General features: G+C 38.5%; 1 protein-coding gene across 2 annotated transcripts in view; it reads left to right on the top strand.

The window, feature by feature from the left end:
• Positions 1 to 15,702, top strand: part of LRCH2 (leucine rich repeats and calponin homology domain containing 2) — a 109,616-nt gene extending 93,914 nt beyond the window's left edge. For both annotated transcript variants that reach the window (XM_029930866.1, XM_029930865.1), the window contains one exon: positions 14,878 to 15,702. In XM_029930866.1, the coding sequence (XP_029786726.1) occupies positions 14,878 to 14,997 (120 nt within the window). In that variant the 3' untranslated portion in view covers positions 14,998 to 15,702. The remainder of the gene's footprint in view (positions 1 to 14,877) is intronic.
• The last annotated feature ends 2,951 nt before the right edge of the window (positions 15,703 to 18,653 follow it).

Genomic DNA, 18,653 nt, shown 5'->3' with positions numbered 1-18,653 from the left:
CACCTCTAAACATTTCATTAAATCCAATGATACAGCAAACACTCCCAAAATAAACTTAGATTGTATTGCAGTTTCACTTAACAGTATATAAAATGCTGTGTTGTGACAGGTATCAACTATCCATTAGATACTGAATCAATTTTTCTTAAGCACTACTAACTGCTTGCTTTTCTTGAAGCTAGATCATTCTGAAAATTTCGTTAGACCTATGAGTGTGAACATATGGTATCTGTCCTTCTCTGCCTGACTTATTTCGCTTAGCATGACACTCTCAAGGTCCATCCACTTTCGTACAAATGGCCAGATTTCATTCCCTCTCATTGCCATGTAGTACTCCATTGTGTGTATATATACCACATCTTCTTGATCCACTCATCAGGTGATGGGCATTTAGGCTTTTTCCATGTAGATAGAATCAGTTGAATTACCCTGTAATTTCGAAACTACGTGCTGCTGTTCTGTACTTACATCTTTATGCTTGACATGGTGTTTAAAAGTTTAATTCTTAAACATTTTTATGTTAGTTCTTTTTTGTACTCTTAATCTCTTACTGAGAAAACAGAAATTAGGAAGTTTTGTTTTCTAGTTATGAGTACATTATATGCATATTTCTGTTTTATCATTTTTAAGAGTTTTTGAGGAGTCATTCTCAATAAACATTAATTGAATGAAAGCACATTTTACAGATGAGTAAACTAAGGCACAGGGAGGTTAGAGGAGTTGTCCAAGGTCACATCTTTAGTAAGAGTGGAGCCAAGCTATGAACCCAGGTGGTCTAACTTTAGCACATCTCCTCAAGCTTGGATACCCCCTATTTCTGTTCTGTTCTATGAAAGAAAAGTCACTGCAACATATTCCAGATCCTTCTTGGTACAGTAGGCAAGGAACAACAATTAGGAAGGTTTTACAAAAACTATTCTACTTAGCATAGTCTAATATTCTCTTTCTAGCTTGTTTTAGGAAAGGACTAGTAACCCACCTATGCTACCCCAAGATGGACTATGGAAGGAGCATTTTCAAAACTTTACAGCTACTGGCATTGGGGGAAGAGTTTTATCGTTAGCTTCTTGCTTTTCCTTGACTTAGAAATGGCAATATAGAGTCCATTTCTTCATTTACTGTTTTTATTTCATCTTAATATATTTTTTTGTTTTTTGTTTTGAGAGAGAGGGCACAAATGAGCTAGGGGCAGAGAAAGGGAGAGAGACTCTCACGAGGGTCAGAGAGAGAGAGAGAGAGGAGAGAAGAGAGGGGGAGAGAGAGAGGAGGGAGAGAGAGAGAGAAGTGGGACTCACCTGAAGTGGGGCTCAAGCTCACCCAATGTGGGGCTCTAACTCACGAACCGTGAGATCATGACGTGAGCTGAAGTCAGATGCTTAAGCGACTGAGCCACCTAGGCACCCCAAGAGATTTTTGTATTTTCAATAGTTGTTTTGAGGTATAATTGACATACAGTAAAGTGCATATAGATAAGGTATACAATTCGTTAAGTTTTGGCATGGATACACCATGAAATCATCACTGTAGTGAAAATAATGAACATGTTCATTATCCCCAGAACTTTCCTTGTGTCCATTGGCAATCCTTTTTCCCCTAGGCAACCCCTAATCTGCTATCTTTTATTATAGTTGGCATTTTCTATCTAGAGTTGTATATAAATGGAATGATAGAATATGTATGATTTTTCTGGCTTTTTTCACTCAGTATAATTGTTTTAAAACTCATCAATGATGTTGCATATATAAATAGGTCATTCCTTTTTATTGCTGAGTAGTATTTCATTGTGAACCACAATTAGTTGGTCCATTGACTTGTTGATGGATGGTCATTTGGATTATTTCCAGTTTTAGTGACCACTTAGGCAAATAAGACTGCTATGAACATTTATACACAAGTCTTTGGATATACATACATTCTTTATTTTGGGGTAGATATCCCAAATTAAAGGAGTAACATGAATGGAACATATGGTAGGTGTGTACTTAACCTTACAAGAAAGTAAAAAACTCTTTCCCAAAGTAGTTGTACTGTTTTATATTCCTATCAGCAGCGTATGAGAGTTCTAGTTCCTCTGTATCCTCAATAGCATTTAAGATGGTGTTTTTTCTTAAATTTTCCCATTCTGATAGGTATGTACTCATTTGTCAATGTGGTTTTAATTTGCACTTCCCTGAAGACTAATGATACTGATCATCTTTTCAAGGGTTTATGTGCCATTGATATGGCTTCTTTTATGAAATGTTATATTCTTTTTTTTTACGTTTTTTATTTATTTTTGAGAGACAGAGAGAGTGCGAGCAGGGGAGGGAGACACAGGATCTGAAGCAGGCTCCAGGCTCTGAGCTAGCTGTCAGCACAGAGCCCGATGCGGGGCTCAAACCCACAAACCATGAGATCATGACTTGAGCTGAAGCCGGACGCTTAACCGACTGAACCACCCAGGCGCCCCATGAGATGTTATATTCTAATCTTCTATTTTTTTAGTCTCTTTTTTCAAAGTTTATTTATTTATATAGAAAGCATGCATGTATGCATGGGAGAGGGGCAGAGAGAGAGAGGAAGAGAGAGAATCCCAAGCAGGCTCTGCACTATCAGTGACTGAGCCTGACGTGGGGCTTCATTCCAGGGACCGGGAGATCAAGACTTGGGCTGGCATCAAGAGTCAGACGCTTACTCAGCTGAGCCACCCAGGCACCCCTCTTTTGTCTTTTTTTTTTTAATTGAGCTGTTTCCTTGTCACTGGGTTTAAGATTTCCCTATAAATTATGAACAAAGTTATTTATCAGATATGTGATAAATATTGTATCACAACTCTTTGTCTTGTTTTTTCATTCTCATTATAGTATCTTCTTTTTAAGTTTATTTATTTGTCTTGATAGAGAGCCTGCAGGGGAAGGGCAGAGAGAGAGGGACAGAGAGAGGATCTCAAGCAGGCTCTGTGCTGACAGCACAGAGCTCAATACAGGGCTTGAACTCAAAAACCATAGATCACGACCTGAGCCAAAGTCGAGTCAGACACTCAACCAAATGAGCCACCCAGCAGAGGCTTTATATTTTTTGAAGTCAAATTTATCATGTTTAGAAATCGTGCTGTTGGTTTTGTATGGAACCACAAAAGACCCCGAATAGCCAAAGCTGGCGGCGTCACAAATCTAGAATCCAAGCTGTATTACAGACCTGTAGCGATCAATACAGTACTTGATACTGGCACAAAAACAGACAGATAGGTCAGTGGAACAGAATCGAAAACCCAGAAACAAATCCACAACTATATAGTCAAGCTTTCTTTGACAAAGAAGGAAAGAATATCCATGGAATGTTTTTCCATTTCTTTGTGGCGTCTTTAGTTTCTTTCATCAGTGTTTTATAGTTTTTGGAATACAGATCTTTTACCTCTTTGATTTGTTTATTCCTAAGTGTCTCTTGGGTTTGGTGGAATTGTAAATGAGACTGATTCATTCCTTCATTTCTCTTTCTGCTGCTTCATTATTTGTGTATAGAAATGCAACAGATTTCTGTATGTTGGTATTATATCCGGCAACTTCACTGAGTTTGTCTATCAATTCTAGCATTTTTTTTTTTTGGTAGAGTCTCTTGGGTTTTCTACATAGAGTATCATGTAATATGCAAATAGTGGAAGTTTGACTTCTTCTTTGCCGATTCGGATGCCTTTTATTTCTTTTTGTTGTCTGATTGCTGAGGCTAGGACTTCTAGCACAAGGTTAAATAACAGTGGTGAGAGTGGACATTCTTGATTTATTCCTGACTGTAGAGGGAAAGCTCTCAGTTTTTCCCCAGTCAGGATGATATTAGCCGTGGGTTTTTCATTTATGGCCGTTATGATGTTGAGGTATATTCCCTGTATCCCTACTTTCTGGAGGGTTTTATCATGAATGGATGCTGTCGCTCATCAAATGCTTTTTTGCATCTGTGGAGAGGATCGTGTTGTTCTTATCCTTTCCTTTATGAATGTGGTGTTTCACATTGACTGATTTGTGGATATTGACCGACCTTTGCCACCCAGGAAGAAATCCTACGTGATCATGGAGAATGATTATTTTAATGAACTGTTGGGTTCGACTTGCTGGTATTTTGTTGAGAACTTCTGCATCCATATTCATCAGGGATATTGGCCTGTAGTTCTCTTTTTAGTGGGTCTTTGTCTGGTTTTGGAATCAAGGTAATACTGTCCCCGTACAATGAAGTTGTAGGTTTTCCTTCCACTTCTAGTTTTTGAAATAGTTTGAGAAGAATAGGTATTAACTCTTCTTTAAATGTTTGTTAGGATTCTCCTCTGAAGCCATCTGGTCCTAGAGTTTCTTTGTTGGGAGAGCTTCCATTGCTGATTCAATTTCTTTGCTGGCTATTTTCAGTCTGTTCAAGTTTTCTCTGTCTTCATGTTTCAGTTTTGGCAGTTGATATATTTCTAGGAATCTATTCCAGATTGTATTCCAGATTGTCCAGTTTGTTGACATATAATTTTTTATAATTTTCTCTTATTATCATTTGTATTTTTGTGGTGTTGGTGTGATTTCTCCCCACTCAATCATGATTTTATTTATTTGGGTCCTTTCTCTTTTCTTTTTGATAAGTCCACGTAGAGGTTTATCAACTTTATTAATTTTTTCAAAGAACCAGCTCCTGGCATCTTTGATCTGTTCTACTGTGTGTTTTTTTTGTTGGTTTCTATACCATTTATTTCTGCTCTGATATTTATTATTTCCCATCTACTCACTTTAGGCTACATATGTTGTTCTTTTTCTAGCTCCTTTATGTGTAAGGTTAGGCTGTGTATTTGAGATTTTTCTTGCTTCTTGAGATAGCCCTGAATTTCTGTATACCTCCCTTTAATGTCCAGTTTTGCTTTTGCTGGATCCCAAATCTTTTGGCACATCTTGTTCATTTTCATTTGTTTCTATGTGTTTTTTCTAATTTCTTATTTAATTTCCTGGTTGACTTATTCATTCTTTAGAATGATGTTCTTTATCCTCCCATGTATTTGTGGCCTTTCCAAAGCTTTTCTTGTGGTTCACTTCAAGTTTCACAGTGCTGTGATCTGAAAATATGCATGGTGTGAGCCCTGATTTGTGAAGTGATACATGATCTGTCCTGGAGAATGTCCTGTGTGCACTTGAGAGGCATGTCTATTCTGCTGCTTTTGGATAAAATGTTCTGAATATATCTGTTAAGTCTATCTGGTGTCATTCAAAGGCATTGTTCCTTATTGACTTTCTGTTTAGATCTGTGCATTGATGTGAGTGGGATTTTAAAGTCCCCTGCCATTCTTGTATTATTATCAATGAGTTCTTTTCTGTCTGTTACTAATTTTTTTATATATTTGGGGGTCCAAGTTGGAGACATAAATATTTACAATTATTAGATCTTGTTGGATAGACTCCTTTATTATGATATAGTACCCTTCTTCATCTCTTGTTACAATCTTTGGTTTAAAATCTAATTTGTCAGATATTAGTATTGCTACTTTGGCTTTTTTGTTTTTGATGTCCCTTTGCATGGCGAATGTTTTTCCCTCCCCTCACTTTCAATCTGCAGGTGTCTGTAGTCCAAAATGAGTCTCTTGTAGGTAGCATATAGATCAGTCTTTTTCTCTTAATGTTTCATTTATTTTTGAGAGAGAGAAACTGCACACGAGTGGGGGAGGGGTAGAAAGAGAAAGAGACACAGAATCTGAAGCAAGCTCCAGGCTCTGAGCTGTCATCACAGAGCCCAGCACAGGGCTTGAACCCACAAACTGTGAGATCATCACATGAGCCACAGTTGGACAAAAACTGACTAAGCCACCCAGGCACCCCTAGATGCCTCTTGTTTTTTATTCATTCTGACATCCTATGTCTTTTGAGTGGAGCATTTTGCCCATTTACATTCACAGTAATGGTAGATAGGAATTTAGTGCCATTTTATTCCTTGTTTTGTCATTGTTTATGGAGATTTTCTCTGTTCCTTTCTAATCTTTGTTGCTTTTGGTCTTTCTTTCCCACTCAAAGAGTCCCCTATAATTTTTCTTGCAGGGCTGGTTTAGTGGTCACAAATTCTTAGTTCTTGTTTGTCTAGGAAACTCTTCATTTTTCTTTCTTTTCTGCTTGCTTGCCTTGCTCGATAGAGTATTCTTGGCTGCAGATTTTTCCCATTCAGCACATTGAATATATCATTCCACTCCCTTCCAGCCTGCCAAGTTTCTGTAGAGAGGTCTGCTGCTAACATTATTTGTCATCCCTTGTAAGTTAGGGACTGCTTTTGTCTGCTGCTTTTAAGATTTTTTTCCTTATCTCTGTATTTTGCAAATTATTTATGTATTTTGGTGTTGGTCTGCTTCTATTGATTTTGATGGGAGCTTTCTGTGCCTCCTAGATTTTGAAGTCTGTTTCCTTCCCCAGATTAGGGAACCTATAATTTCCTCAAATAAACCTTCTGTCTCCTTTTCTCTCTCTTCTTCTGAGACTTTTATGATACGAATGCTACTGCATTTCATCAAGCTACCGAGTTCCCTAAGTCTATATCCATGGTCCAAGATTTTTTTTCCTTCTCTTGACCAGGTTCATTATTTCTGTAATTTTATATACTGTTTGTTTCTCTGCTTCTTCCATCCTTGTGGTCATTACAACCAGTTGGTTTCGAATCTTGGTTATTTCACTTTTCATTTTGGCCTTATTAGTTTTAAGCTCTTTTATCTCTGTGGTAAGTGTCTCCATGATGTCTTCTATGCTTTTCTCAAGCTCTGCTAGTATCCTTATGGTTGTTGTTTTAAATTCTGGATCAGGCGTATTACTTACATCTGTTTTGATTAGATTCCTAGCCATGACTTTCTGTTGTTCTTTCTTTTGGGATGAATTCCTTTGTCTTGGCATTTTGTCTAGGTTTCTGTCTTCTTTTCTGTGTTAGGAAGGCCTGTTACGTTTCCTGCTTCTGAGATTAATGGCTTTATGAAGAAGCATATAATATCCAGGGCCTGACGCATCAGGACGTGTCTCTGGTGTATGCTGCATGCAGTCTGCTGCTGTGTTAGGACTCTGCTCTGTCCCTTAGGTTAGTCCTGTGTACAGTTTCTCCTTGCGGCAACAGGGAGTGTTGGGACCTTGGCCAGAGCGTGGCGAGTGCTAACTAGGTGTGCTTTGGTCTGCTTGTTAACAGAGACCTGATGCTATTTCCGCTAGAGCTAAAGCCTTACAGAACTTTATGGTCAGTAGATGTGGTTTGTTCAGGGTTTTGTGCTGGTCTTCCAGGGGAGGAGCCTGCCACACCGGTTCTCAGGGATGTTTGCCTGAGAAAAGCAGTACCAGTACGAGGCAGGGTGGCGGTGCTTGGCGTGAGTGGGTTCGGCAGCCGCTGTTGGCACTGTGCTGTTTACTGGAAATCATCTGTGTTGCGGGACGGGAGAGGGAAATGGCCCCAGCCAGCTCCTTTGTCCCCAGAGGGGAGTTTGTGCTCACTGCTGTCAGGGAAGCCTCTCCCACAGGAGCTGAAGATTTCCCCTTATGGGTCCTAGGTGGTTTTCAGATCGCTGTTTTCACAGTATGTCTGGGTTGTTTGCCTGCCTGGAGCAGTGCAGTACACTTTGGACTCTATCCCAGCCAGGCCCACTGAGTTTAAAACTCCGAAGTTTAGGGACCGGATGTGGCGGGGGCGGGGGTGGGGGCGAGGGGGGGGGGTGCTATGCTGGTCTTCCCAGGGAGGCTCTCACTGCACTGCGATTGATGGAGGTTTCACCCAGGAGGGCTGTCACAGCAGAGTGCAAGAGTATGCGGTTTTGGGGCAAAGTGCACTAATGACCCAGTGTCCAGGTTCGCTGCCCTCCGCGGGTGTCTCTGTGCTGTGCTGAGGGGTGGGGGTGGGAAATGGCATTCTCTGGCTCCTTTGTCCCCGGAGAGGAAATTCCACTTCTCTCCCATGCACTCCAGAAACGGAGGACTGCTTCTGCCAGTACATCTCAGGCGATCACACGTCACAAGTCTGCCCCCAGGTTACCTGCCTGCCTCTTTTTCCAGGAGCACTACAGCACTCTCGGGCTCTCTGCGAGCTGTGCCGCAGACCTCCAGCCCTCCAGTCTGAGCCCCACTGGGTGCAGGAACTCAGGACAACCAGCCTCTCTCCTTTTCCCAGTCAATGGCTTTGGAGAAGTGTTTTCCTTACGCTGTCCTCTCTTTTGTCTGTCTCCTTTCTCCACAAGCAGGGCTCCTTCCCCTCTGCAGCACTTGAGATCCTTTTCTTCCCCAAACTATGGCTCCGTACTTCCTACGTTCTGTCCCTTTAGTTGTACCATTTGTTCTATCCATCTTCAGATGCTCAGATGGATATTTTAGGGATTCAGAATGATTTGATGTTTATCTAGCTATGTTCCCGTGGCGAGGGAAGCCTGGGGCCCTCCTAGTACTCTCCCATCGTAGCTCCTCCCCTAGAATATTTTTATCATCCTCGTGTACCCATTAGCAGTCTCCCTGGCCGTACTCCCCAGCCCCAGCCCCCGCACCCCATTCTGTTTCTGTGGATTTGCCTATCCTGGACACTACATGTAAATAAAGTGCTATAATATGGGATCTTTTGTGTCTGCTTTTTGCATTTGGTAAAATGTTTTCAAGGTTTATCCATGTTGTTGCGTAAAGTGGTACTTTATTTTTATGGCTGATTATTTTATGTCATGTCTAGGTTACTGAGTCATTAGGTTCTTATCGTGGGTGCACCAGTGAATTAGAGACCCAAGACCAGAATGGGGAGATAGAATTTATCGAGTAGATAGGTACAGTCCCCTCTCAAGAGGGAAAGCAGGCCACTGCCGGAGTAAGAATGGCAAGGGACCTGAGAAGCTCTAGCTACAGCCTTGTAAGCCTTCTTTGTTTACGTATAAATTTGGCTTTGATTGGCATTGTGGATTGTCGGCGGCTGATTTTATAACATTTTGGCTTCTGCGCATTGTGCCTACCCGTGATGCACTCTGTTATCATTGTTGTTATTCATTGTACTGCATATTCAAGGGCTTTTAAGGGGCTTTGCTGTGCCTTTAAGGTAATCTAAGGTTACAGGGGATAGCACAAGGTAACCTTTAGTGCTCTTGCTCACTTCTTAGAAGTCCCTTCATACCTTTCGAGCCAACTCTGTGGCTAGGCCTCTCCTGTTCTGTTAGTCCTTGGAGGTGGCTCTGAAGGTGTGGCTGTTAACCTTTGGAGGTGTCTCTGAGGGTGTGGCCAGCACCGCTTTGTTCCTCCTGGCTGATACCTAACTAACCAACATATATGCCACATTTTGTTTACAGTTCATAAGTTGATGGACATTTGGGTTGTTTCCGCTCATTGTTTATTATGAATAAGGCTGCTGTGAACACTCATGAACACAGTTTTTGGGAACACTTGTTTCAGCTTTCTCCATTCTGTACCTAGGCCCCAAGGACACAATTGAAGGCAGGGGAGAGGAGGGAGCAGGCAGAGAGTCTCAGAGGAGCCAGGGAAAGTCACATCATTTACTGTGCTTGGGAGACGTTCACAACTGCTGCTTTTTGTTTCTTGTCACTGATGTCACCTCCCCTGCGGCAACTCTGCTCCTGGTCAGCTCCAGTCCTGCCAAGGCCTCAGGCAGGATTGGGGTCTGGGTTCGGTGGGGGAGCCTGGGGTATAAAGGCTGGATGGTCCCCATTCGCCAACCTTCCACCCAGAGCTTCAATGTGGATCTGACGCATTTGCTACCCCGGACTGTTTCTGGACATCCAGATCCCCAGGTGTGCAGCTGGATTGGGGGTCCTCGCCCTCTGGGAGAAGTTGACAGTCAACTAGGCACCCACAGCCATTGTGGTTTTAATTAGCATTTCCCTAATGGCCAGTGATGTGGGACACGTTTTCATGTGCTTATTGACTATTTGTATATATTCTTTGGAGAAGTGTCTTTTCAAATCCTGTGTCCATTTATTAATTGGATTATTCAATTTTTTTTATTATTGAGTTGTGGGTGTTTTTTTTCTGTATTCCTGATAAAAGGACTTTATGCTTTGCAAATGTTAACTGTTGTTTTTCTTTATAGATGAACTTGTATCACGTTAAGAAGATTCCTTTCTATTCCTAGTTTGCTGAGAGTTCTTATCAGGAATGGATATTGAATTTTGTCAAAAGCCTTTTCTACAACTACTGAGATGATAACATCCTTTTTCTTTCATAGTACTGTGACTTATGGTGGTTAATTTTCAGACTTCAACTCAAGCCTGGATATCTGGGATAAACCCTCTTGGTCATCATAGATTTTGTTGTTGTGATATTGTTGAACTCAGGTTGCAAAAGTTTGCTTTAGACTTTTTACATCTATGTTTATGGAGATATTGGTCTTTAGTTTTCTTTTCTTTTTAATATCTTTGCCTGGCTTTAGTGTCATGGTAATATTGACCTTATAAACTAGGTTAGGAGCTATTCCCTGCTCCTTACTTTCTGTGAAGATTTTGTGTAGAATTGCTTTATTTGCTTTTAAAATATTTGGTCAGATTCTTTAATGAACCCATCTGGGCCAAGTGTTTTCTTTGTGGGAAGGACTTGAACTACAATTTTAATTTCTTTAATGGATACAGGGCTATTCTGGTTTTCTATTTCTTCTTGCATGAGCTTTTGGTATACTATCTGTCAAAGAATTTGTCTGTTTCATCTAGTTTGTCAAATTTATTATTATAAAATTGTTTATAATGTCCCCTTATTATCAACTTAGTATTTGTAGTATCTCTTCTGATGTTACCTCTCTTATTCCTGATGTAGGTAATTTGTGTATTTTCTTTCTTTCTTCATGACTAACCTAGATAGAGGATTATGAATTTAAAAAAATTTTCTCAGTGAACTAACATTTGGTTTCACTGATTTTTTAAAATTATTTTCTGGTTTTCTCAGTGAACTAACATTTGGTGTCACTGATTTTTTAAAATTATTTTCTGGTTTTTATTTTATTGCTTTCCTCTCTCAACTTCATTTGTTCTTTCTTTCTCCTTGCCATTGGCTTAATATGTTTGTTCTTTCTCCAGTTTCTAAAGTGGAAGCTGAAGTCCTTGATTTGAAACCTTTTTTTTCCTAACATTTCATTGATCATTTGAATAAACAGACAAAACATTGGGAAGGCAACAAAGGTTGGTGTGAAAATATAGATAAGAAGATAGTTTTTGAGACTGCTTCTGATAAATGGATATTACCAGTAGTGTTTAGTGAATGGTTTATGGGAATAAGGAGGAACGAAAAGACTATTAGGATCCCGAGGTTTATGTTGAGGGAGATTGAATAGTAAACTACTGATGCAGGTAAAGAATATAATTTATTAATTATACTGATGATGTAATTCTGTTGTGGACAGATTGATTTCGATATGTCGATTGGACATCCATTTGGCTGTATCAAGTTCATATTTGTATCTGGAGTTCAGTCGAGTCAGTAGATCATGGCAGGAAATAAAGATTTGAAAGTAATCAGGGTGGAGGATATAGTGACTACTATTTGGGACTAGGAGCCCGGTCTTGCCAAGGTTTCCCTTGTTTGAAGAAACAGTGGATTTACGGGGAAAAATGTAACGTTTCTAGATATGTAAGATACCATGCTAACCAAGTATATAGTTATTGACCAGATGAGTCCTATCGATGGTCTGTTTGCCACCCACACTATCCATTACTAGCTTACTTTCTTGAGAGGAATGTGGTCCCATCTGAAGCAGTGGATTGCATTGTTTCTTCAGAAATAGCTACCAGATTTATTTAGTTAGCCCTTACAATTTTGATAAGGCTTTGAAAATACCAAAGAGGAGATATAGTATAAAAGGAAAGAGAGTTACGGGAGAACTCTTGAAAACATGAAGAATGCTAGAAGAGGGAAAGCCTGGTTGGCTGAGTTGGTAGAGCATGTGACTCTTGATCTTGGGGTGGTGAGTTTGAGCCCCACATTGGGAGTAGAGATTACTTGCAGAAAAGAAAGAAAAAAAGAAGTTAGAAGAGGATCGGTGAAGGCTAATGAAACCTAATGCAAAGTTGCCTGAAGATCAACTGAGACGGGATGTGCTTACAAGAGGAGGCAGTTCCTAATTAGGAGGTTCTAGACCACTGAACTAAGAAGCAACAAAGATCACCAGAAGCTGGAGGGAAGTAACCTTAAGACAAAAAAAAAAAGTACTGAATCACTTCACATATTACAGACCAATGCACCTTAGAACTGGTAGAATGAAAAAGAGAGGCCAATTTTGTCCAGGACTAAAGAGTTCACAAAGCACTACCACCTCCAGATTCTTCAGTTTGTTTCTCACACCGTCCTGTCTTCAGGTTGAAGAAACTGAGTCTCACGGTATTTTTTAGTACCTTTAGTACTTCATATTTCATGGCTCTTAGATTTCCTGGCTGGAAATTTCGTGTTCTGTCTACTCTAGCACAAGAGCTTAGGACACATCTAGCATGACTGCCTCACTTTAAAATATTTGCTTGAGGCGCCTGGGTGGCTCAGTCAGTTAAGCGTCCGGCTTCGGCTCAGATCATGCATGATCTCATGGTTTGTGGGTTGGAGCCCCGCATCAGGCTCTGTGCTGACAGCTAGCTCAGAGCCTGGAGCCTGCTTCGGATTCTGCGTCTCCCTCTCTCTCTGACCCTCCCCTTCTCGCACTGTCTCTCAAAAATAAAAATCATAAAATTAAAAAAAAAGTATTTGCTTATTTATGTGGATCAGGTCAACCTCAGATCAAAACACAGCCTGTAAAATAGAATCCGACACCATAAAAGTCTACTGAAACAGCCATTTTAGAATTAGAAATTATACAATGAGATACCACTTCACAGCTGTTAGAATGGCTATTATCAAAAAGACAAAATGTTGATGAAGATGTGGAAAAAAGGGAACCGTTGTGTCCAGTTGATGGGGATATAAATTGGTGTAGCCACCATGGAAAATGGTTTGCAGTATTCTCAAAAATTAAAAATAGAAATATGATCCAGCATTTCTACTTCTGAGTGTTTCTTTTAAAAATAGTTTATTGTCAAATTGGTTTCCATACAACATCCAGGGCTCTTCCCCACAAGTGCCCTCCTCCATCACTACCACCTCTTTTCCCCCTCCCCCTCCCCCTTCAACCCTCAGTTTGTTTTCAGTATTCAATAGTCTCTCAAGTTTTGCATCTTTCTCTCTCCCCAACCCTCTTTCTGGCTTCCCCTCCCTCCTGTTAGACCTAGGAGTGCAAACATATGGTTTCTATCCTTCTCTGCCTGACTTATTTCGCTTAGCATGACACCCTCGAGGTCCATCCACTTTTCTACAAATGGCCAGATTTCATTCTTTCTCGTTGCCATGTAATACTCCATTGTATATATATATACCACATCTTCTTGATCCACTCATCAGGTGATGGACATTTAGGCTCTTTCCATGATTTGGCTATTGTTGACATTGCTGCTATGAACATTGGGGTACATGTGCTCCTATGCATCAGCACTTCTGTATCCCTTGGGTAAATCCCTAGCCGTACTATTGCTGGGTCACAAGGGAGTTCTATAGATAGTTTTTTGAGGAACCTCCACACTGTTTTCCAGAATGGCTGCACCAGTTTACATTCCCACCAACAGTGTAGGAGGGTGCCTGTTTCTCCACATCCTTGCCAGCATCTATTTTCTCTTGATTTGTTCATTTTAGTAACTCTGACCAGTGTGAGGTGGCATCTCAGCGTGGTTTTGATTTGTATTTCCCTGATGATGAGTGACCCTGAACATCGTTTCATGTGCCTGTAGGCCATCTGGATGTCCTCTTTGGAGAAGTGTCTGTTTATGTCTTCTGCCCATTTCTTCACTGGGTTATTTGTTTTTTGGGTGTGAAGTTTGGTGAGTTCCTTGTAGATTTTGGATAGTAGCCCTTTATCTGATATGTCATTTGCAACTATCTTTTCCCATTCTGTCAGTTGCCTATTAGTTTTCTTGATTGTTTCCTTTGCAGTGAGAAGCTTTTTATCTTGATGAGGTCACAAGAGTTCAGTTTTGCTTTCATTTCCCTTGCCTTTGGGGATGTGTCAAGTAGGAAATTGCTGCGGTTGAGGTCAAGGAGGTTGTTTCCTACTTTCTCATCGAGGGTTTTCAACTTCTGAGTGTTTATCCAAAGAAAACAGAAGTACCAATTCAAAGGGATATATGCACCCCTATGTTCATTGGGGCATTATTTACAATAGCCAGGATATGGAAGCAACCTAAGTGTCCATTGGTGGATGAATGGATACAGATGTGGTATTCATACAGTAGAATACTACTCAGCCATAAAACAGAATGACATCTTGCCATTGCGACTTAGGTGGACTTTGAGGGAATTATGCTAAGCACAATAAGTTAGACAGAGAAAGACAAATCCTGTATGTTTTCACTTAACATATAGACTCTAAAAAACCCCAAGTGAACAAACAACACAAAATGTACATTATAGATACAGAGAAGAGAATGCTATTTGCAAGAGGGGACTTGGGGAGTAGGCGAAATCAGGTGATGGGGGCTCAAGAGGTACAGACTTCCAGTTATAAAATAAATAAGTCCTGGGGATGTAATGTACTGCATAGTGATGATAGTCAGTCATATTGTAGAATATACGTATAGTTGCCAAGAGAGTAAATCCTAAAAGTTAACTTCTTGTATGATGACGGATGTTATCTAGACTTACTGTGATGCTCATTTTGTATTGTATACAAATTTCAAATCATTTTATTTTACACTTGAAATTAATATAATGTTAAATGTCAGTTACACCTCAAGAGAATAAAAAGTTTAGAAATGAATTACAATTATGTACTTCTCACTTGGAAGTTTTACAGGACACATGTTTTAAAAATCCAGTTCTGACTTTTTTAGGCTTTACTGTGCTATTAAAAAACAAACATTCTGATAGCATTTATTTTGTTTTTCAGGAAAGACTCTGTTTGCCTCATCATATTCTGGAAGAGAGAGGTCTTGTGAAAGTCGGTGTCACAGTGCAGGCTCTTCTTGAATTACCTACAACCAAGGCATCTCAGCTTTCTACCGCTTGATGTAACATCTCAAAATTATAAGTGTTTAGTTTCATTTGTTTGAAGTGATTTGAAATATCTCAAATTCATGATAAGAATGTCTAATCAAAATTAATAATTTTATTAGGTCAATCCATAGGTTTAAAAAAATGACGTAAAAACATCAAAATTAAAGTTTGAATTGCCCAAACTTCTTTTGGGGGGAAAGCTGGATTAACTTAGTAAGAGTTTTTGATAAATTCAAAATCTCTTTTTACGGAGTCAGTTGATAACCTTGATTATTTTTCAAAAACCAGATTGATACTAAATTTAAGATGTGGTTTCAACTTACTAATCACATTAGGTTTAATTTTTTATATCAGAGCATACTAGTAAACACCTGGATGAGGTAATCATTTTTTTACCGATTTACAACTATTCTATATTTGAGTTATTTAATACACTTCTACTTCTAGTTTATACACAGTTTCTTCAATCTTTGGTCTTAGTTTTCTAGACAAAAAAAATGAGTAGAAAATGCAGAACTCTGGCTTTATATTAAATTCTTTTAGTATTATAGGTGGGTGCCAAAATATTTTCAGTTGTACTGTAGACTGTTTACATGTGAAGTGCCTGTGTAACTGACGACTCTTACATAGTCTTAAGCATTTTTGCAACTTCTTTTTTGTATTAATGGAATCAATGGAACTTTAAAGTATTTTAGTAGATTTTGGAAGGTCAGTTATATGTGAGGATTTAAATGTGCCTCACATTGTGGCATTTGTGGTTTTTTATTTAGTCCATTGCAGTTTTCCTTAAATTGGTTATGTCATGTTGTCAAAAAAAAAACCCAATGTTAATATGCTTAATTTATGCTATTTAATTTTGCAAAACTTAATCATCTTTTAAAATGTATTATTTGAAGAGTATTTTATTTCTGTATTGAAAATGTTACACAAAGCAGTAAGGTTTTTGAGAAGTAGCAAAGTACTGATTATCAAGGACATGGTGATAAAACTGCCGAAGTTGGAATTTATGTCTGGACTTTGAGTCAGCATGCTGCGGTTACCATTAGTTTTATTCAGATTCACAGAGCAGCAGTTGAAGAATAGGTTTTTTTTTTTTAATGAAATCTGGCCATTTGTGGATCCTGTAAATCTTATGATCCTCAATTAACATGATGTTGAATTAAACACAGACCATTCTATAAATATTGTCATAAGTATGCTATGTCACCTAAAGTCCTTGTTTAATTCGGAGATGGGTAAATTTATGTTGGTAGTAGTGCAGGAATTTTTCAAAAACATTACTGTAACAACTCAGTTTGCTCTAGAAGAACCTTAGTATAATTACTTTTGTAGTAGCCAAGCAAGTACCATATCTTAAATATGTGATTATTTGCACTTGTTACCTCTTAATATGGATGCAACTCATTAAAAGTGTTGGCCTGGGTATTTCAAAGGGTATATATAAAAGGTAAAAACTAGTGTGCCAAACGGTATAGTAAGGGTTGGTTTAGAAACAACTCTACTTTTATTGATCAGTTGGCAGGAAGCCATATAATTACATTTTGGCATTAGAATACACATGTGTTCTTTACATTTCCCGAGTGTGAAATTGGAGCTTTTAACAAATTAAAGCTTCTTATCACTATAAGGTTTAAAAATAAAGATTAGTAATTTATTACTTTAAATATTTGAGCTAATTAGCTACTATTTTTCAGTTGGATCTAAAAAAAACTTCATTGGCATAATCAATCTCCCTACTGAAAACTTGGGTAATAAAGGTAAGAAATGGCAAATAAATATCTTAAGTTGTTAGTTTTATTGTGCACATTTGACGGTGTCAAATGAAGTGACCATTCAGAGCCACAGCAGTGATTCATACTGCTTTCATAGTTACCATGCTGTAGGATTCCTCTTCGTGATCAATCTAGATGTCATTATTTTACAAGTATTTTCCTGTTTCTCATTGAAATATTAGTGAAATTATAGGCCATTTCCTTATTGCATTTCACTTACTTTAAAGGGAAAATACAGCAGAACCTTCCTTACGGCGTTCTCAACTGGAAAGCGAAATTCCTTGTAAGATGGGTCCATCCATCTGAGGGTCACCTCATGTCAGTCTGGCTGCTCTGCGCCAAAAGACAGTACCGCCTCTGAGTCAGGTTCTCAGCATAGTCCCCGAGGACACATTTGATCAAGGCTCTGATGTATCTCTTTTCGTAGTTTTCAAAGTAAGTGTAAATTTTATTCTAAATAGTTTTTATGGTTATTTTACATTTACTTCATCACTTATTGAATGAAGAATGATTATAATTATTTGAATTGGATTTGTGATTTGAAGGGGTTAAATAGAGCAAACAAATATTTTATTAGGCCCTAACAAATGTAGTAGATAGCTACTTCTGCTAAATTTTATTACTGTATGGCACAAGAAAGAAGTGATGTTGGATATGTTAGAATTGAAATAAGGAGTAAAAATGCATTGCCATTTGTTTAATAATGATCTTTACAGAATGCTAGTTTATCAAGTTTTCTAAGTGACTTTTTTGAAGAATCCAGAAATCTTTGTATTGGTCACAGATCTATCATAATTGATTTTCTGATGCATTTAAAAATAAATGGAACACTAAATGTATATTACCGATGCAAACTGTGGATAAAGTTGAATGAAAAAATTAAAGTCTGAGATTTCTTTTCTCTCTCTTTACTTCTTCTCAACATCACAGCGTCCATCTTTTTGATAGCTTGTGTTTATATTCTCTACTGTGGAAAAGTAGACCTCAGGTGGATATTCCACATAAGTTGTTTAAGAGTCCAGATTCTCTTTCCATCATGTTATTTGCAGTAGATAATGTTTTTCTTAGAGAAATAATTTCCTAAGATACCTTCACAAAATAAATCACCTTTATAGAAGTTAGACTCTTTATATACATAAATGTCAAATAAACCGTTACATAAAATAAAAGATAGGATAGGTGATTGTTTATATTGTAGAATTTAGTGTGAGGTATATGATTGAATTATCCCCTTAAGCAGTCTGATAAAAAAATATTTCAAGTAATTCCAGTTTTTAAAAATTCCACCTATTTCATTAAAATGACTGTCACTTATTCATAATTATTATTTATCTTAATACTGGAAAGTTATTCAGGTAAATATTACTAAAGATCATATTGCCCCTGTTTTATAGTTACCCTCAAGTCTGAGATTTAAAGAAGTACTCAAGAAGTAAATACTTGGCATAAGTTGTTAAAAAAAAGTATCCTAGGTTTATCACAGAACTTTGAATTGTTTTTATTTGCTTTAGTAAGTATTGATGTTATACATAGAGTGATTCTAAGGTTCTCAGGAACCTGTGTCAGCATCCAGAGTGCCCTTTGCTACATTAATGTATATTAAATTAATTTCGAAATGCCTAAGTATCTTCTGTTCTGTAAGGCAGCATGTTAAAACATGAAAAAAATTCCTGTGCTTACGGTGTTTAAATAGCTCAGATTTTCCACAGTGTGTGTGTGTGTGTGTGTGTGTGTGTGTGTGTGTGTGTGTGTGTGTGTTAAGGCTTTGGCTTTTTTAGCCAAGGAGAGTCTTACTGCATTGGAAATTCAGAGTTTTTCCAAGTTACGAGAATTCTGACATCAGTAGTTTAGGATGGGAAGTTGCTGATTGAATCATTTGAAAGTTACCACACTTTGT

The sequence above is a fragment of the Suricata suricatta genome, chromosome X, assembly GCF_006229205.1.
Source record: "Suricata suricatta isolate VVHF042 chromosome X, meerkat_22Aug2017_6uvM2_HiC, whole genome shotgun sequence".
NCBI classification, from domain to species: Eukaryota; Metazoa; Chordata; class Mammalia; order Carnivora; family Herpestidae; genus Suricata; species Suricata suricatta.
The sequence above is the reverse complement of the archived record's forward strand: the minus strand, read 5'-3'. Positions and strand labels throughout refer to the sequence as shown.